This window comes from Patiria miniata, unplaced genomic scaffold (assembly GCF_015706575.1).
Source record: "Patiria miniata isolate m_02_andy unplaced genomic scaffold, ASM1570657v1 HiC_scaffold_29, whole genome shotgun sequence".
NCBI lineage: Eukaryota > Metazoa > Echinodermata > Asteroidea > Valvatida > Asterinidae > Patiria > Patiria miniata.
The window spans coordinates 22,822,720-22,843,873 of record NW_024037068.1 but is presented as its reverse complement, the minus strand read 5'-3'; the positions used below and the strand labels follow the sequence as shown (position 1 = coordinate 22,843,873).

General features: G+C 42.1%; 1 protein-coding gene across 1 annotated transcript in view; it reads right to left on the bottom strand.

The window, feature by feature from the left end:
- Positions 1–21,154, bottom strand: part of LOC119735649 (dynein beta chain, flagellar outer arm-like) — a 121,152-nt gene that overhangs the window by 88,832 nt on the left and 11,166 nt on the right. Inside the window, exons 8-24 of the mRNA XM_038209442.1 lie at positions 19,075–19,186; positions 18,330–18,451; positions 17,580–17,783; positions 16,354–16,585; positions 14,868–15,155; positions 14,544–14,726; positions 13,358–13,648; positions 12,253–12,488; positions 11,826–11,904; positions 9,360–9,503; positions 8,224–8,406; positions 7,009–7,104; positions 5,025–5,209; positions 3,860–4,004; positions 2,869–3,009; positions 1,823–2,158; positions 1,162–1,311 (exon numbers count right to left, since the gene is read on the bottom strand). Of these exons, the coding sequence (XP_038065370.1) occupies positions 1,162–1,311; positions 1,823–2,158; positions 2,869–3,009; positions 3,860–4,004; positions 5,025–5,209; positions 7,009–7,104; positions 8,224–8,406; positions 9,360–9,503; positions 11,826–11,904; positions 12,253–12,488; positions 13,358–13,648; positions 14,544–14,726; positions 14,868–15,155; positions 16,354–16,585; positions 17,580–17,783; positions 18,330–18,451; positions 19,075–19,186 (3,127 nt within the window). The remainder of the gene's footprint in view (positions 1–1,161; positions 1,312–1,822; positions 2,159–2,868; positions 3,010–3,859; positions 4,005–5,024; positions 5,210–7,008; positions 7,105–8,223; positions 8,407–9,359; positions 9,504–11,825; positions 11,905–12,252; positions 12,489–13,357; positions 13,649–14,543; positions 14,727–14,867; positions 15,156–16,353; positions 16,586–17,579; positions 17,784–18,329; positions 18,452–19,074; positions 19,187–21,154) is intronic.

The window sequence follows — 21,154 nt, the reverse complement described above, 5'->3', positions numbered from 1 at the left end:
TGGGTTGGCCCTCTGAGACCAGCAAATTAGAGGCAACGTGGGCGTGTCTACAAGATTCTGTACTTAATTCTAGAAGCAACGTCACCCCACGCCATTCAATGCAATGCTCGATTCTGTACTTAATTCTAGAAGCAACGTCACCCCACGCCATGCAATGCAATGCTCACCCGCCCTCCTAGAAAGCTATTCATGACCTGCTTGGGGTGAGTGGATGAATATTAATCATGACATCATTAGTATTTCTGAATTATTCATGAGTTCCTTCATGGATATGCATGACCGTGTGGAAACTGCATCTGTGCTTTTGTCACCTATAAAGCTATTCATGACCTGCTTCGGGTTGGGAATGAATATTAATCATGACATCATTAGGACCTCAATTATTTATGAGTTCACTATGAATATGTATGAGCATGTGAAAACTTTATAAATACCTGGTCATTATAAGCTAGGCATTATTACGGGTCATTATGAAAATGTTGTAAGTTGTTATTTAATTTTAATAAGCATAATTATTATCTAAACACATGCTTAAAAATTGAAATGATTGTAGGGGAGAGAAGGTGTTTATGGAGAAGTGTGGAACAAACAAATAATATCATGAGTAGATGAAAACTGAAATAATATAACACTTGTTGGAACACATTGCACACTTCATAAATTCAGGGGGAAAATGCTGTTTTTGTAAAGAAGATATCAGTTCCTCAACTTTTATACATCTTGACTTTACAACGACAATCAAATTAAGACTATCAGTAGTTATTAATTAATTATTGCCTTCAAATTGTAGAATCTCAAAAACAGAGAGTTTCATAATTAGTTTTTGATTGGCAATGTTTTTGCTCACAATTCAATAGCATTTTACAGACATCAAAAACAATCCATTTTTCAACCTATGAAACATCCATAATCCTGAACCTATAGAATTATGCACACATTAGCATATTTGAATTATTAATAAGTGTGATAGCGAGTCACCTGTGCTTCACTGTCCAGTTGTTTAATGTATACATTATGCACAAATTAGCATTAGCATATTTGAATTATTCATGAGGTGTGATGAAAACAGTCACCTGTGCTTCACTGTCCAGCTGCTTAATGTATCATTATGCATAAATTAGCATATTTGAATTATTCATTAGTTGTAATAAAGACAGTCACCTGTGCTTCATTGTCCAGTTTCTCCAGCAGCTGCATGAACCTGCTGATCTCTTTGAAGGCGGCGTTAATCAGGCAGTCGTATGTGTAGATCTCTGAGGAGGACAGCGCCCTCTGGAGGGTCTCCACGCGCTCACCGAAAGACGCAAGGTCCTGGTGGTCGGAAATAGGAATTTGTGAGACAATGTTTCAAATGTCAGGATAGGTGGAACATTCAAAAGAGCCTTTTTCTATGAATAAACATCACAATTGCTCTAGTGGTGCTCGAACCCAAAACCTCCTGCTTTTCAGCGCAGTCATCTTAATAACCACTTAATGTGGAATAACAGAATGGTTCGGCTGAACCGTAGTTGGAAAAAAGGGCTTCTTCTCAAATACTGGCCCAAGTGACTAAATTTGGTAAGTCCACATTTTGTTTGCAATCTGTTTCATATCCTTGAATAGGTGCAAGCCACAGACTGGTTTCTTGACCTGATGTCTATAAATTGTGCCGTTTCGTCTGCAGTGTCAAGTCAGGGAACCAGACTACAAGAACAGCTTTTTTTTCCGGCGTCCAAGAAAACAAAACTTTAAACAGGTCTGTGGAATGATATTTGCTATAAAATTCTAACACCCGAATCTGTCATTTCTGAAAATGACGGCAAAAGCAAATGTTGTATGTTACCTTTGTAATGCTGGCAGATTCTTCTTGTATCCTGGGCCCCAGCCTCTGTTTTGCCAGCGACACTTTGGTCTTGAGGTTATTCCAGCGTCCCGGCGCGGCATCGTAGAGCGCCTTGGTCCGGTCCGGCAGGGCCTGGGCGTACTTCTTGAGCAGCAGGACGGTACGATTCATGGCCGTAAACTGGCCGTCCATCTCTTGCTGCTTGGCGGAGACCTCATTGAAGATGCGCATCATCTTCATGAAGGAGGCCGTGTCGCGCTCCTCGCCCGAGATGCTCTCAATCTCCGGCTCGATGCGTTTTAGGAAGGAGTCTAGGTCAGTCAGCAGCTCGGTAACCTACAAGAGTGAGGAATCAAATTTGAAATACATGATTTTTGAGGCTGGAAATTCAACCAAAATTTGATGCAATGCCCTGTGACTGTTCAATCCTAACTCCTATCAGGAGAGGTTTTTTTTTTTAAACATATTTCTATATACGGCATATCGTCGCGTCAGTGCAACAAGGTCGTAACTCCATTCTGCAACAAAGTCGTATCTTGCGCAAATACGCTCCGTGCAACAAGGTCGTATCTCGGTGTCCATTGACTTTGCGTGTACAGGCCGGGTTATTTTGAGTGACATACGACCTTTTGACATTCTAAAACTCGCATTTTGCGTTCATAACTCCATTTTGCAACAAAGTCGTATCTCGCGTGAATACGCTCCGTGCAACAAGGTCGTATCTCGACGTCCATTGACTTTGTGTGTACATCTGGGTTATTTTAAGCAAGACACGACCTTTTGACATTCTAAAACTCGCGTTTTGCATCGTGAGATACGACCTTGTTGGACTGACACGAAAAAAGCAGAATTATGGCTTATGACTAGTGTCCCTTGAACAAACACAATTGACAAACTGGGGAACTCCAAACATATAAAGACGGATAGCTCAGTTGGTAGAGCACCGGAACGGCAATACAGGGGTCCCAGGTCCAAACCCCGGTCCGGTCAATTTCTTTGTTCAACTGTGAAAATGTCGCTGTGTTTGTTGATTTGTTTTTGTTTACCTGATCAGTGAGGTATTTAGTGAATGTCCACATCCAGCGGCTTGCGTAGGTGGTCAGCACCTGTTTGATAGGCTGCAGGTCCACGCGTATCCAGCCCACGTCTTTGTAGTCAAAGATACTGGCGATCTCGTCCCTTGCCGTCTGTAGAGCAAAATCATTTTTTTTTTCCAATATTACTTTATGGAGACTAAGAACACTATTCTTATGCAAGTTAGTGTTTGTAACAACACATGGAACTCGAAAGTGTTCATGTTCATAAGTTGGGCCCAATTTCACGGCGCTGCTTAACAGTTAGCAGAAAAGTTGTGCTTAGCATAGCAGAAAAATGTGCTAACCTTAAGCACTATTTCACGGCGTGGACGTGCTAACTGTCGCGCGTGCATGGAGATTTCTATTGTTACGTCACTAAGTTAAGCAAATTTTTCCTCTGAGCTTAGCGTGCCTTTTGCTGTGCTTATGCTTACGGTCTCCATGAAATAGACGGAGGCTCTGTAAGCATAAAATTGTGTGCTTAGCAGCGCCGTGAAATTGGGCCCTGCATGGTAGGTTTACAGCCTTCTAAAAAGTTCTTAGTTTATAGTACCAGTATGTTGTTTTGTATGACATGTCAACTCAACAAATAATTCAACAATGATAATGCTCTTATGGAGCGCCTATGTCCAGCAATTAGGGTATTTGACTAGTGTGCCGCGGTCCATAGGTTAGTACCCTGACAGGGAACTTGTGCCCTTGGGCAAGACACTTGCTACAATTGCCTCTCTCCACCCAGGAGTACAAAGGAGTGTGAGGGTAGAGACCAGATTGTGCTGATCTCGGCTGCAGAAAAGTGGTCTCATTACCTGACGAGCAGGGGTAATAACTGTGAAACACTTTTACCAGTACCATATTGCAAAGGCATGAACTGTTTTAACGTCAGCTCTTTCTCCAATGTCAAATTACTCAACATTCATGATTTTTGCAATGTACGATTTACAGCAGATTTGTGTCTTACCCTGTACACGTCAATCTCAGCATCAAACAGGTCCAGCGGCGGCACGTTGTCATACTCATTGGTGTCTTTGGGAGTCAGGAAGTACTTCTCTGCTGTACCCATGGCCCCCTTGGCTCCGATGCTGTACTGGGATGCTGAACTGGCCCTGTGGACAACAGATTATTGTTGTAAGGATCCTCAGCAAAATGTACTCAAGTTCAAATGTGGTCATCTTTTGAGAATTCACAGCACAAATACTTGCTCAGACATCACACATTTGTATTGGGCATTTGCTCCTGCAACAAGTGTGACTAGCCCTTAATTTGTCTTTCGAAGTTGATTATTGACTCAAAAATAACATCACTATTTTTTTTTCTTAAATAATGACACAGAATCGGTTCATTTATATTGAACTTCTTGTGTCTGAAAACTTAAACGTAGAGTAGATCATTTGTCATTTATGCATTTTTTTTTCGTTTGAAGCAACAAAAGTGCTCAAAATCTAAAGAAGGGTGCTGAACAACTAACCTGATGAAGTTTTACCTCACTGAATGCTGTATATTCTGAGAAAACAATATTCTTGGATTTCAATGTCAATTCAAAAGTTGCCGAGTCGTGTTCTGAATTGCGCCCGAAATCAGCGTCTGGGACACGTTCTCATTCAGCTGATTGCAGCTACGCAATGTCACGCACTAAACCGATAAATTATAGCAACCCCACACGCGTGTGCATTGTGTCAACGCTTGTGCGCACCAATTCACGGCTTCGCCGAATTAAAAATGAACATCTAACAGAAATTTCCAAAAATGCTTCTTTAGACGCATCTTTGGAAACGACCTTCTTTTGTTTTCTGACAGCATGCCAGAAAGAATAATTTCACAGGGCGTTTAGTGCTAGTTATTATCTTTAAACCAAGTATGTTTTTTAACAATAATTTCGTCAGTTACTTTTTGGATTGCTGCAAATGATATACTCTACTTTTAAAACGACTGATACAAAATAATGAATTCCCAAAAGTTTTTGACGCAACACTGATTTGTATACTAGTAGCATGGGTCGTTTAAGCGCACAGGCATTTGTGCAAGTTGTAACTGTTTCATTGATGGAATTAATATGTGCATGTGACATGCGCACCACCTCAATTTTGTCTCTTATTGTGGCTGTCAGATATATTCCAATATCTCACCGTCCACTCTGAGCAGACCGCAGGGAGCGTTCCGAAGCAGCCGATCGCATCCCGGCCGAGGGGCCCAGTTTCTCCAAGTCCCTCATGGGGTTGGAGCTCAGCCGACCCTGGAGGAACTCATCAAACGTCTCGTTGATGTTGTGCATCCACAGGAAGGTGTAGTTCTTGAACAACTCCAGTAGCGTCTTTTGGAAAGAAAGGGGGAAAAGAAATGTGTAGTTTCTAATGCTTCGCATGTTGCACAAGTACACGGTGATGTGTTCTGGTAACCCCATGGAAAGCTGTCTCTTCTGGAATAGTAGTAATAACAATAATAATAATAATTTGGGAGGCTAATCATCCTTACTCGCAGCTGGTATGCTGAATTGCGAAGGACGCGGCTACAACGTGGTCGGGCCGCTGGCACGTAAAGGCGCCTATGGCTGCCGGCCACATCGACCCATATATGACCACCGAGCACAGCCTGAGATCGAAAGTGTTTGATTTTTTCGGAGGGAGGAAAACCAGAGGGCCCGGAGAAAAACCTCGTGGCACGGGAGAGAACCAACGCACAACTCTACTCACATGTGATCCGCGGCCAGGATTCGAACCGTGGTCACCTTGGTGAGAGGCGAGCGCTTTACGCACAAGCCACCCATACCACCCAATAACAATAATGATTTCAAGTAATAAGACTGGCTGTAAGACTGTGTACTGATTGTATGGGAATAGAACAATACAGCCTGTCTAAAAAAAATGGTACAATCGAAAACGATTTTTTTTTTTTTACGTTAAATCTCAACATAAGTAAGTCGTTTTGAGCATCACATTAAAGAAAAAAGACCAGGCTTTCCGATACTTTTTGTTTCATCTCATTTGCTTTTGTCAATCCAGAGATAACTCCAGTTTACTGTGGAACACAAAAATCGAGTTTGTGCCACTTTCTGGTTGAGTGAGAACGGTGAAAGAATTAGTTAAACAAAACGTTATTCACACTTGAACAGATTTGAAATTCAAAGAAGGGATTAACTTCATAAAGAAACTATTTATCATTGAACTTATTATGTTGACTATTAAAGCTTGTATCGAGAAAACCAGACTTCCTTTGTGTACTTTAATCTGTGTTTTGTTTCTTTTGCCAAGTTGCAATCTTTTGTGAGCTTCAAGACAGCATGGCACAGTACTCGAAACAACTCTGCCCATGCATGAAAGTGGCACAAAATCGATTTTGGTGTATCGCACTAAATTGATTATATCTCTGAATTGACAAAAGCAAATAAGATAAAACAAACACTATTGGAAAGCCCAGTCTTTGTTCTTTAATATTATGCCAAGTAAGAATGACTTATTTTGAAATTTCATATTTAACCAATTTTTTTTCTGATTGTACCATTTTTTTTTAAACAGGCTGTACAGTGGAACGCCGCTATAACGAACATCGTAGGATCTACAGAACATGTTCGTAATAACGATCGTTCGGTAAAGCGATTTTGAACCGCCGGCCCCCTTTTGACCAATAGTGAACTGGCATTTCTCACATCCCGAAGCCCCACAAGGAGACGCCACGAAACTTTAGCAACGGGTGGTTTTCCCTTTTATTCCCTTTGGAAATAATAGCCATCTATCGCCGTTCAACATTCAAACACGATGTAACTATGGGACGTTTGATGTTCGGGAATTAATAGTGGCCCAAATAGCATTAAATACAAGCGGTAGTTTTTTTGTGAATCTGTTGACTCTTTTCAACAACAATGTTCGGAACGTTTTGTACATTAAAACCGGGAGCCAAGGATGATGTTCGGTATATCCGAGTGTTCGGTATAGCGGTGTTTGGAATAGCAGCGTTCCACTGTACCAGTAGGCTTACCAACACGGTGGGATTTTATGGAATATCCGACTTTTGTGACTAGACTAGTCAGTGTTTGGCACCAAGACTGCCATATAGAAAGTACAGGTGAACTTGCAAGACTTGCACCTTCTACAGAAACATCCAATTTGCCATTACCATGCATTCATCACCGTTCTCCTTGACTAGTTCCACAATCTGCTCACATAGTTGCTGCACCTCGTCATCCAAGCTGATGTAACGCTGATAACCACCCTGGTATAAGGAATCAAAGCAATTTTTTTATTATTCTATTTAAAATTTCCTGATCCCAACGAGTTTTTAATATAAAAATACAAATATATAAAAATATTCTTATATTACTTTACTTTTTATTTCGTTTAATTGAAAGCAATTTTTATTTAGGTTAGGTAGAGTCAAATTGTAGGGTTTTTTGGGCTTGATTGTTACATTTTTTAAGCTCTGGCACCGGCAGGAGCTTCTACATTTCACTTGGTGGTCGGTCGGTCGGTCTGTCTGTCTGTCCCAGAAAATTTACCAAAAGCATGGTGTTCCATATGTGCCATCGGCGTCGCATTTTTCGGCATCGCATTTCTAAGCTCTGGCAGGGATCATTTTGATCGATTTCATACAAGACTCCTTGCAACACCGCTATAGCTTATTGACACTCATACTTTTTCCATCCCTTAGGGAGTACCAATTGCCACTACCCATTTTCTACCAGCTTAGGGGTTCTTAATAACTATTTTTTATCTTCCTAAGGGGTTTCATGATGCCTATTTTTCATTCTCCTAGGGGTTTTTCTCCACAGATTTCATGGATTTCTATTCCTATTTTTAAGCTCTGGCAGGGATCATTTTGATCGATCTCATGCAAGACTTCTTGCAACACGACCAGAGCTTATTGTGCACTCGAACTTGTTTTATGTCAGTTTGCCTTTGAAAACAGATTCAGCTAGGATCTTTAGTGAGTGGCCATCTTAACTTTAAAAAATAATAATTAGTGTAATTTTGATGGAATTTAAAGCAATTTTTATGTTTTGAGGTAATTTTTCTGTCTGAAAAAAAAAGTTAAGGTAAAGCTTGAGTCAACATATATCTGCTGTTTGTTTCTAACACTTATTATCCTTCCCTCCTTCCAGAGAAATCTGAACGAAAATCCCTCAAACCTTAAGAATTTTAGAAATTTTAGAATTTTAGAAATTTAAGAAATTTAAGAAATTTAAGAAATTTTAGAAATTTTAGAAATTTTAGAAATTTTAGAAATTTTAGAAATTTTAAAAAATACTTTTAGAAATTTTAGAAATTTTAGAAATTTTAGAAATTTTAGAATGTTTAGAATGTTTAGAATGTTTTTTGTTTTATCTCTGCTGACCTCTGCGTCATGGTTGAGCATCTTGACCAGCGAGCCTCGGTTCTTGAATTCCTCCAGCCACTGATGGACATTCTCCAGGACGCTAGTGACCGCCGTGCTCTGGTCAAGCGGCGGAGTGACCGAGACAACGTTCTCTATCAGCTCCATGCGGATGGTCAGGATGGGCACCACGGTTCCCTGGGCCTACGGTAAGAAATAAAAAAAATATATTTTCAGATTTTGCATGCCAATTTCTCAATGTTCATGAGACATAAACACAAAATATGAGCCTGATACTGATTGACTTTTAAACGGTGCCACTAACCACTAAGAAGCAGTGCTTTTGATCTGCTAAGAAAGATTTTTTGTGCATGAAATGTCCAAAATGCTCTCTAAGAGGGCCACTCTGTATAACTTCACTGTATTTCATGCCTTCAGACACTGCTCATGTAGTCACAGACTGAAGCCACAATGAAGCCAAGGTTTGTGAAATGGCAACAATGACTTCACTATCTTTTGGCTTCATTTACAGGACCTTGTTTCCTCAGCCTGAAGCTATAGCTACGAATGAAGCCACGGCTTGAGAAATGGCAACAATGACTTCTCTATCTGTTGGCTTCAGTTACAGGATCATGTAGCCTTAGCCTGAAGCCACAAACGAAGCCAAGGTTTGAGAAATGGCAACAATGACTTCACTATCTTTTGGCTTCATTTACAGGATCTTGTAGCCTCAGCCTGAAGCTATAGCTATGAATGAAGCCACGGCTTGAGAAATGGCAACAGTGATCTCAACATCTTATGGCTTCATTCTCAGACTCGTGTAGTCATAGCCTGAAGCCACAAATGAACTCTAGGTTTGAGAAATGGCAACAATGACTTCTCTATCTGTTGCCTTCAGTTAGAGGATCATGTAGCCTTAGCCTGAAGCCACAAATGAAGCCAAGGTTTGAGAAATGGTAACAAAGACATTACTTTCTCATTGCCTCCGTTTCAGCTCATGTAGCCGTAGACTGAAGCCACAAATGGAGCCAAGGTTTGTGAAACGGCAACATAGATTCCAGTTTCTTTAACATGTTGAGGCACTGTCTCATGTAGCCACAACCTGAAGCCATAGTGACACCAAACTTTGAAACATGGCATGATTTAATCCATCTCACCTCCGCCACATTGGAGTGTACCAGCGTATTGAGCATAGATCTGAGACTCTTGAGTGCAGACTGCTTCAGACCGTCCAACACCAAGGCATCGATGTGATCCACATAGTCCTCCCAGGCTGGGGAAGCCCTGCTGATCTGAACAGCCTGGAGGAGCAAAGAAGATGACAGAGGGATGTTAAAGTTTTCCAATTATACAGGGCGAGTCAAAATTATACAGGGTATGTGATCCACATAGTCCTCCCAGGCTGGGGAAGCCCTGCTGATCTGAACAGCCTGGAAGAGCAAAGAAGATGAAAGAGGGATGTTAAAGTTTTCCAATTATACAGGGTGAGTCAAAATTATACAGGGTATGTGATCCACATAGTCCTCCCAGGCTGGGGAAGCCCTGCTGATCTGAACAGCCTGGAAGAGCAAAGAAGATGAAAGAGGGATGTTAAAGTTTTCCAATTATACAGGGCGAGTCAAAATTATACAGGGTATGTGATCCACATAGTCCTCCCAGGCTGGGGAAGCCCTGCTGATCTGAACAGCCTGGAGGAGGAAAAAAGATGAAAGAGGGATGTTAAAGCTATAGTCCATCATTTGCAGCCATCCGAAAAGTAACCGGCGTAAATACTGTTGAAAAACACACTTGGTTGAAAGATAGTAAGTGGACTAAACTCCCTGTGAAATTAATCTTTCTGGCAAGCTGTCATTTTGAAGTAATCAACGAAAGAAGGCCTTTCCAACGGTGCATTCTTAAGACGCACCGTAGGAAAATTTAAATTAGTAGTTCGTTTTGTTATTCGGCGAAGCGCGCGCAAGCATTGGCACGACGCACACGGGGTTGCTATAATTTGTCGGATCAGTGCGGAACGTCGCGTATAGCTGCAATTCAGAACAATTCAAAACATGATTCAGTAACTTTTGATTTGAAATTGAGATCCTAAAATGCTGCTTTTCTCGGAATATACAGCTGAGGCTGAGCTGAAACTTCATCAGGTTAGTTGCTCAGTATCCTTCATTAGATTTTGAACACTTTTGTTGCTTCAAACGAACAAAATGCACACATTACAAATGATGGACTATATCTTTAAAGTTTTTCAATTATACAGGGTGAGTCAAAAAAGCGAAACCAAAATGTCAGGGCTATTGTTTTAGTGACGTTCTGCATGAAGCACTTTCAAAATCTAGGATATGAAAGCCCAATTCATAAGCTTTCTTTTAGTACAGGAATCATTCAAATCACTCATGTACTTTCCAAGTTACGGAATTTTAAACACAACCACCGTTTTAAAGTTCTGTCCACGGATCACAAAAAAGTGTGCGTTCTTTCAGCAAAACAAAAACAATTTGCACACATCCGTATGTGAATTGTTTTCGTTTTGCTGAAAGAATACTTACCTTCTTGTGATCCGTGGACAGAACTTTAAAATGGTGGTTGTGTTTAAAACTCTGTAACTTGAAAAGTACACGAGTGGTTTGAATTATTCTTGTACTAAAAGAAAGCTTATGAATTGGGCTTTCATATCCTAGATTTTGAAAGTGCTACATGCAGAACTTCATTGAAACAATGGTCCCGACATTGTGGTTTGGGTTTTTTTTTACTCACCCTGTATTATGCTGTCAGGGACTTCTTCCTTTTTTTTCTTTTGAAAAGGGATGGGGTTGGCTTTGGGTATGTTGAATTAAGAGTATGGATTTTGTTTTTATTTGGGGATTTAAACTTTGAGGTTGGATGTTAGGGGATCTGAAGTTTGGGATTTGGTTTCAGGTTTCGAGGTTTTAGTTTTTTGTTTTAGTTTGCACTTGAAGTTTGGCTTTGCATTTTTTTGGTTTAGGTTTTGGATTTTGGTTCAGATTAATTCCAGATTTGGGTTTTGGTTTTTTGATTTTGGAATATGGTTGCATTTGGAATTTTGGGTTAACGGTCTGAATATGAGTTTTGGGCTTAGGTTTGGGCTTTGGGTTTTTTCTCGGTTTTGGGATTCAGGTTTGGGTTTAGGATGGGCATTGGAGTTTAGAACTAAGGGTTTAGGTTTGGGGTTTGATTTTTGGTTTGTTTTGGGTCTGGAATTTGAATGAAACGGGTGCAGATAAAGTAAACAGATGACTCATATTGCCATTTATATAAATTTACGAGACAAGTTACTTCAAACGGCTACCAGAGCTATTACAGTTGTGTCCAGACAGTAAAACCTAGTAAGAGCCAGCGGCCAATTTCACGGCGCTGCTAAGCACAACAATTTGCTTAGCACAAAAAAGCAGGTTACCAGCCAAAACTCCACATGATGTATATTGCTCCTGATTAGTATTCAGCTGTTGTTGGCTTCGCATGAAAATCACATGGAGTTTTGGTTGATAACCTGCTTTTTTAAACCAGACTTTTTTGTGTTAAGCAAATTTTTTGCTTAGCAGCGCCGTGAAATTGGGCCCAGGTCGCAATGGTACCGTAGCTCTGGAGATGGCCATCTTTTTTGTTTTTACCTCAAATGAGATTCCCAGTAGGTGGTGGATCCGTTGTCCAGAGGGCTTGACCAGTCGCTCAAGATCCTCATTCAGTTCACTGTTGCAAAAACAGGATCATGGATTGAATGTTTAAAATGAAAAACAATTCTGCACAAAGGGTTTTTTTAGATGGAGTTTGCGTCGAGGAGATATAAGTTTTACATTGGGTTTAACCCTCTGCCCACATTTTGACGAACATGGAAATTGCCATAGGTATATAAAACCAAAAAGGCTCCAAAATGCCTTTAAAAAAAGCAATTTGAAAATACAGTTAAATGGGACACAAAGGTACATTTCAAGGATTGCATTAACACAATTCCATAACATGGGCCCTTCAATTGACTTCACATATGCAACTGCATGCAATATTTAACAGACTTTAGAAAACATGTTATACAACACAGACCTCTGCCAGGCCAGCAGCTTGACCATGTGGTAGCTAGCGTCCGGGTCCCGGCAGGCGAAGACGTCCAGTGAGCCGCTTGACCAGGACTGGGCAATGTCCACCATCTCCTGGCAGTTGCTCTGGACGATGGCCAGAGTCCGGTGCAGGTCAGCCCCAACCAGGGCCGAGGCCAGCTCAATGAAGTCTGCGCTCTCCGTGGTCTTCCAGGTGTAGTGGTTCAGGCCTTGGTCCAGAAGCTGGAGCGAGGAGACACAAAGCATGTCAAATGTCAATCTAAGAGCTAGGCCTGAATTACTTTTGCTCCGGCTGGCAGTTACACACGAGTGCACGAGTACCCCTGCTTCGTCCTTCGGATGGGACGTTAAGCCGGAGGTCCCGTGTGTTGTATAAGGCTTAAACGCACGTAAAAGAACCCAGTAACACTTATCGCTAAAGAGAAGGGGTTTGCCCCGGTGTTTCTGGCCTCCTAGTTATACTCCCTTGTGGAAGTCCTTACAAGAAGAACCAATTAAGTACCCCCTCAACGGTAAGGAAGAGAGAGTTGGGGGAGACCACTGGGAGAGACATTCGAATGCACTGTCGACAACACCTGACGCTCACACAAATACGCTACGGCTACGGTAATTCAGAATAAAATACGTCGTACTCGCATGCTGCGTCCTGTCGACGGGGCTCCCGAAAGTTGGCATTCAGCCCGTGCCCTTGCACACCAAATGATACGTATACTTCGTAACACTCACTATGACGTTGTTATATAATGTCATTCACATTCCATCTTGTGGTAAAAATCTCATCTTGTAGCATGCGATGAATATCAAAAAAAAATTGGAAAAACTACTACGCATGTGTATTTAACCTGTGTGTGAAACCTCGTGTGCGGGCTTGGTAAACAGCAAAACTAGCGGCTGAATCATGATTGTGAATGGACCAATGAGAACTCGGCTCTCGATCATGAATATGTATGAGGTATAGTAATAGTTAGTTATCCCCTGTCACTTCTGAATGGAATTGTGAATTGACTTGTGATATACTTTTGACCAAACTTGTGATGGACTGAACAACACCAAAAGAGTAACAGGTTAATATTTGCAAAAAATTAACTCACGTGATCAATCTTGCCCAGTTTCCTCTCAAACAGCGGCTGCTCAAAGTCCACCAGGGAGCGCATGGCCGAGTTGTACTTGGAGACGATGGTCTCCAAGCGTGCCGCTGTGGTGCGTAACGTCGCGCCGTCCGTGTTACGCAGCAGGTCCCGTACCGTGTCCTGCAGTTTGATGGTGAACGGGGGCTGCTGGAGGTAGTGTACCTCCCTGAGGAGGAGGAGGAGGTCGGGGTCAAGGTTGACGTGGATCACCTGGGGACGATACTCGATTTCTTGGTCGTAGTCATCTGCAACCTGCAGGGGTGGGAAGAAATTAAAATTAAAGTCTAAACATGAGACTTTCAAAAATTTATTGAAGCAGTCTTACCAAAATTATAATAATAATAATTACCCTGGATTGGACATTTGGGAGACATTCCCATAGACTTGTGCACAAAAAATTTCAAACTTAAATGTGCCCTAACCTGATATTCCCTTGGCGTTTTTCCATGAATTTCAGTATGTTTACTAATTAGACCACGCGCAACAAAAATAACCTAATTGTGACAATAAAATTTTGCCTCTAAAGGGGGGCTGTGACATTAGGGAGACATGAAAATGTCTTCCTAATGACCAGTGTCTCCCACACGTATATGGTGCTTATATAAGCACTTTATATCTAAGGTCTCAAAGCGCTTCACGATTATTACCCCTGTTCATCAGGCCATGAGACCAGTTTTTGCAGCAGCTCGAGACCAGCGCATTCTGGTCTCTACCTTCACAGGTACCCAATTACACTCCTTGGTGGAGAGAGGCAATTGGAGTAGAGTGTCTTGCCCAAGAACACAAGCATTATGTTCCCTGTCAGGGTTCGAACCTAGATACCATGGCACATGAGTCAAACACCGTCGAACCATCGACCATTATCATGTTGCAGCCATTTGATTTTTTCCCATTAAAATCAATGTAATCAAAGCAAGGCTGGAAGGATAAATAGGCTGGTTCCTTTTTTCACAAAACAATTATCATTCAGTACTGTTACTGGATACAGGGAACATGACTGAAATGGTGGCAGCATGATAAAGGCCTATTGGACCACCGTGCTCCACATCATGCAGTTGGCTTAAATACTTGTGCATCTTCAAACTTGCATTTTTACACATTTAGGCCTGCTTGTTTTGTGTAAGGTTTAACTGTGTGTTTAATTTACCAGTAGCGGTTGTTTTAGCCGGTCCCTGAGCTCATCATGCAGTTGGCCCTGCCATTTGGCAATGGTGGTCTGCTGGTAGCCGTCAAAGTCTTTCAGGGTGTCGGCGAAGACGTCTCGCAGGTGCCAGCCAGCGTCGCCCTCTAGAGAGTGGGGGCTGATGCGCTTCAATTTCTCCATTGGTTGCTGAAAATCAAACCACAGTTAAAATGAAATATACTTTATAAGATCTTTGAAGAACGGCTTTTTTTTTCCCCCTTGAATCGGAAGCCGAAAATAGAGTCGATGGGAAATGAGAACCAAAGAATAAAAAAGGGATGCCATTACCTGGATCCGCTTCTTGAGAGCCCCCACCCATGTCAGCCGGCTGACCACAGGCGGCAGATTGACATGGTTCGGCGGATCATTGCGCTTGTCTAGGAACATGGAGCGGACGGCGATCAGCTCCTTAGTGAAGGAGCTGATGAGCTGCTGGTCCTTGTCTCGCAGGTACTCCTGGACCATCTCCCGGCCGCTGACTCCCTCGAAGACTTCCAGGAGGCGCAGCTGGGCACCGATGGTGGGACACTGCTGGAAGCTCTGGCGTAGAACGGTGGCTAGTCGCCTCTCCAAGTCCTTGAAAGGTTTTTTTTTAAAAGAAGAAAATTGTATGATGGAATGTTTGGATGGAACCATGAATGGAAATTTGTTGTGGAGCCAACTGCTATATCAGATTTCAACCAAACCAGTCGACCCCGGCAATCTCACTGGTCAAGATGTCCAATTATAAGTAGTTTGTGAATTTTTTTACATAAATATAAATGAAAAATGACCTTTCGCGAGGTCAGCGAAGTTCGCGAACTAAATTTGGTCCTTAATATACCAGCCAACAGCGAGCTCGGCAGGCTCATTTGCATCACATTGTCGTGTCAGTGCAACAAGGTTGTAACTCAATTCTGCAACAAAGTCATTTCTCGCACGAATACGCTCCGTGCAACAAGGTTGTATCTCAACGTCCATTGACTTTATGTGTACATCCGGGTTATTTTAAGTGAGATACAACCTTTCGAAATTCTGAAACTCGCGTTTCACATACGGCCCATTTTAGGAGATACAACCTTGTTGCACGGACACGACGACATTACAATGCACCTTTGTTATGCTACTTCAACGCTAATTTGCTTCAGTTGCTTGAGTTCATTGAGTACGCGTACCTACCGTATGCAGAGTATGGCAGCTATGGGCTCAGTGCGATGACAAAGAGGGCGCCCTTTCACCTAGCAACGACGTCCCATGGGCGGGACATTTCACTGGTTGACGCGCACCGTTCCTTGTGTGTGACGCACGTACACCATGGGATTCGTACTATGTACACGCAGTGGTCACGCTTCGCGGCAAATGAATTGCAGTCAGGCAAGATGGCGTCGAGCGGTGAGGGGGTACTTGTGAACAGAGCGATTGGCGCTCCAGTAATAATGTTCAGACGTGAATTGTGGCTGCAAGGTGGCTGCATTCCAAAATATTTTCCCGAGGTTTGTTGTTTCATAGGTTTCACGTAAATTTTCCGACACAGCGTTTGTTAAATTTTGACAAGTGGAAATCAAGTTGCTGAAATCGGAAAGACGATTCCTTACTGCAAGTTTCTTGGCCCTTGGGAAATATATTTAACTTGATCAAAAGACACACTGCAGTATTTATAAATATTTGTAAATTATTGTGGGGAACTAAAGCACTATTAACAGTAAGCAGAGTCTTGAAATTGGGCCCCTAGGTCCTTTCAATATTACATTCAAAGCAAAATTGGTGTCCATATTTGATCCTATTAAGTTTGTACCTTGACAATGGACCTGAAGTTAAAGAACGCCCTCTCAAACGCCTGGCTCTCTGTGATGTCCAAGATGTCCATGACGTTGCCTCCGAAGCGTTCCATGGCGTTGGAGAATTCATCATGGATCTCTCGGACCAGGGCGTCTAGGCTCTTGGTGCCGGCCCCGCCCACCTCTGCAGCCATCTGCAGCAGGTTGAAGTGCCTGGTGGTCTGGACCAGCTCCAAGAGATCGTTACATCTGCGCAGACAAAATGGGTCAAATGAATGACTCACCGGATTCTACACAGACTCTGACTAAACGCATTCCAAAAGGATTCTGAATGGATTCCGACCAGATTCTGACCAGATTCTGACTAGATTTTGACTGGATTCTGACCAGATTCTGACCGGATTCCAACCAGATTCCAATCAGATTCGGACCAGATTCTGACAAGATTCTGACTGGATTCCAATCAGATTCTGACCAGATTCTGACTGGGTTTTGACTGGATTCTGACCGGATTTTGCCTGGATTCTGACCAGATTCCAATCAGATTCTGCCCGGATTCCGATCAGATTCCAATCAGATTCTGACTGGATTCTGACTAGATTCTGACCAGATTCTAATCAGATTCTGACTGGATTCTGACTGGATTCTGACCGGATTCTGACCAGATTCCAATCAGATTCCAATCAGATTCTGACCGGATTTCGATAGATTCCAATCAGATTCTGACCAGATTCTGACTGGATTCTCACCGGATTCTGATCAGACTCCAGTCAGATTATGACTGGATTCCAATCAGATTCTGACTGGATTTTCACCAGATTCTAATCAGACTCCAAACAGACTCCAATCAGATTCTGACTGGATTCCAATCAGATTTTCACTGGATTCTCACTGGATTCTGACTGGATTCTAACCGGATTCTGATAAGACTCCAATCAGATTCTGACTGGATTCCAATCAGATTCTGACTGGATTCTGACTGGATTCTCACCGGATTCTGATCAGACTCCAATCAGATTCTGACTGGATTCTGACTGGATTCTCACCGGATTCTGATCAGACTCCAATCAGATTCTGACTGGATTCTGACTGGATTCTCACCGGATTCTGATCAGACTCCAATCAGATTCTGACTGGATTCTGACTGGATTCTGACCGGATTACACTAATGGTGGAAAAAAGTTCAGAAGTGCCCTGTGCCAACCTGAATCCTAAAAAAACTGAATTTGAGACAGCCACTAACCTTTCCATGAATCCATTCATGAGATTGAAGCAGGGAGCGTTGCGCGGTGGCCACTGCGAGTCCGTCCATTCATCCTCTTGTATCACACCCACATCCGAGGAGCTTGTATCGCGCCATATGCCGTGGGACGACCGCACCCTGCGACGCTGGCTGGTGTTGTACAACTTGCTGCTATACAGGACGCCCTTGGGTGGATGCAGGGTCCTGTCGAGAAAAAAGAAAGAAACAACATCAAGAGTGGTTAAAGATATAGCTTCACTGTGTCTGTCTATCTGTGGATGGGCAATAGAAGAGTGTTTGATCATAAATATGAATGAGGTATAATGGCACGAGTACCCTCAAAGAAACAGGAGGACCCCAAAACAAATGTGTAAACAAGTAAAGTCTGTCACGAGCCAATGTGGCCCATTAGGCCGGGTTTATCTCCGGTTTCAGTAGCATGAAACGACTGAGAATATTTCTACTCCCCCTGGATGGGATGCCAGTCCATCACAGGTTATTCACCAGCTAAATGCCGGTACCCATTTATACTCCTGGGTGGAGAGAGGCAAGTGGGAGTGAAGTGGCTTGCCCACGGACACAAAATATGACCAGCAGCTGGATTTGAACCCCTGACACTCTGATCAGGAGACACGAAGCCTAACCACTAGGCCACACTCCCCCTAAAACAAATATGCCCAATTACAAAAGACTGGACGACCTATCATGGAATAGACTACAATACTTCGATTGTCTTCGTGCAATACGTACATTGCTTCTGCTGTCTCGGATACTTTCTCTGCGTTGATATCGTCCGCTTTGTCTTTCATGTCTAGGTAGGTTCCCCGGTAGGCAGCACAGACCTTCAGTGCGTCCTTCAAGCCAGCATAAGACTGCAACATTAAAAAAGACAAAATGTTGAATAAAAATAGCACAACTGACATGCAATTGTTTTATTTTTCTGGAGTAAAAAATGCCCATAGAGTATGCACAAAAAAAGATTTATGATATTCAACATTTTATGATTGAAACAGAATTTGTGACCTACTGTGGCAAAATGAGGAGAGTCCCCGAAAACCTTGTTTTGAGTAATCATCGCCTCAAGTCGGACATACTAGAAAAATCATGTCAAAATCAATTTTGACTTTTTGGGGTTTTTGAGTAGCCAAGGTATCCAAGATTCACACTATGCATTTAAGTTCGGAAAAAAAATCCCCAAAAGCAGAAAAACTGAAGAATTTTTCACTGCCGTTGGCAGCACAATGCGTATCTTTTTTTTTCAAAGCTGTTTTTCTCGAAATGAAGTCGGCGAAGTTTGGCGGAACACTGATGACATTCCTACGGCGTATCTTTGGAATAAATGAAGCTACAGAAATAAACTTGGTTACATTGGAAAGCCAATGATTTGCGCCTTAACAAGATATACTTGAAAAGTCGAAGGTGAGGGTTATTCCTTATTATGCCATGGCAGGTCACATTCTTAAAATGGAAAATCGGTGACCCTGAAAATTCATACCTGTAGTGTGTTCTTGAGGATGTTTTCTCCCACCAGACTCTGTGCTCTCAGCACTACCTCGTTGGATACCAGTTCCAGGAGATTCTGAAACTTGTCCGTATTGTGGTAATACCTGCGACCAAAAATAAATATAAAATGTTATTCTCAGTATAGTTGAACAAAGAAATTGACTTGAGCGGGGTTTGAACCTGTGACCTCCGGATTGCCGTTCCGGTGCTCTACCAACTGAGCTATCCAGCCCTATGATGGGGGTTCCCCATTTTGTCAATGTCTTTGTTCAAGGGGCACTACAGTAAACTCCAGCTAAGTCGGCACTCTCTGGACCCGAGAATTTGTGACGACTTACGCGAATGCCGACATCTGCTATTAGTCGTCATTTTGCCGGCTTACATCATGTACATGAATGGTCTTTTGCACACATGCTTCATTGCACTAATTGGTTTCAATTTACCCTGGATTATCTCCTTGAATGCTCGAGTTGAATCCAGCAAATTAATCCTCGAATTGTATCATCACGTTTGGGGTATTGATAGTGGAGACCACGATACATATGAACGTGCACAGTAACAAATTAAATGCGTGCGTGGTACGGTCCGGTATATACCACGCACGCATTGACTGCAGCTAGCTAGCACTAGTCATTCATTAAGACTACCCCAAAAATGGACAGAGCGCATGCATACAGACTAGAGGGGGTACTGGTATTGATATGCTCATGATGCATATGCGATGTATGCAGTAGGACACCCTTTTTCGACACCGATACACTTTTCACTCGACACTTTGCCAACAGCAGTACAGGAAGTCGATGCCAATGCGTGATTTGTTGAATGCCGACTTACACAAAGGATTTTGTAATGCTTTTTATGGAAAGGGGACCGAGAGTAACACGACGACTTGAGCGAAATGGCGATTTATAAAAGCCGACTTAGAAATAAACAAGTCAGGTGTGTTTACAAACACAAATGCCCCGCAACCGTGACTGTTCCCATGACATAACACCACTCTTTTAACATCAACTTACATGTACCTTGGTCACATGGAACGTTCATTAATTGACAGCATTAGTGTCTTCTGTAGGTTTTATATGAATTAATCCCTAATCCCTATGATCTCAGAATAAATACAAGATTTCTATTGTTTTAGCCACTGTGACCTTGACCCTTGACCTTTCGGCCCCAAATGCAATAGGCTTCTTAGGACTGCCAAGGACAATCCACAAACCAAATTTGAAGTTCATATGTAAAGTATATCTCAAGTTATCACGCTGACAAAATTTCTATTGTTTCAGCCACTGTGACCTTGACCCTTGACCTTTCGGCCCCAAATGCAATAGGCTTCTTAGGATTACCAAGAACAATACACAAACCAAATTTGAAGTTCATATGTAAAGTATTTCTCAAGTTATCGCGCTGACAAAATTTCTTTTGTTTTAGCCACTGTGAACTTGACCCTTGACCTTTTGGCCCCAAATGCAATAGGCTTCTTAGGATTACCAAGAACAATCCACAAACCAAATTTGAAGTTCATATGTTAAGTATTTCTCAAGTTATCGCGCTGACAAGATTTCTATTGTTTTAGCCACTGTGAACTTGACCCTTGACCTTTTGGCCCCAAATGCAATAGGCTTCTTAGGATTACCAAGAACAATCCACAAACCAAATTTGAAGTTCATATGTTAAGTATTTCTCAAGTTATCGCGCTGACAAGATTTCTATTGTTTTAGCCACTGTGAACTTGACCCTTGACCTTTCGGCCCCAAATGCAATAGGCTTCTTAGGATTACCAAGAACAATCCACAAACCAAATTTGAAGTTCATATGTTAAGTATTTCTCAAGTTATCGCGCTGACACGATTTATCCGGACACACACACCCACACACCCACCCACACACCCATTCCAAAATTTGTATCCTTGTGGAGACATTTCTTTGTTCCCGTGTAGTAAAGTGTTCAATTTTGAAGGTGAATTTTCAAAATGCTCTTATTTTAACCAGAATAAGTTTCCTGGGCTGAAATTTGGAATTAATATCCCTTTTCTAAAACTCTTCCATTTGCGACAAATAAACATACCTTGGAA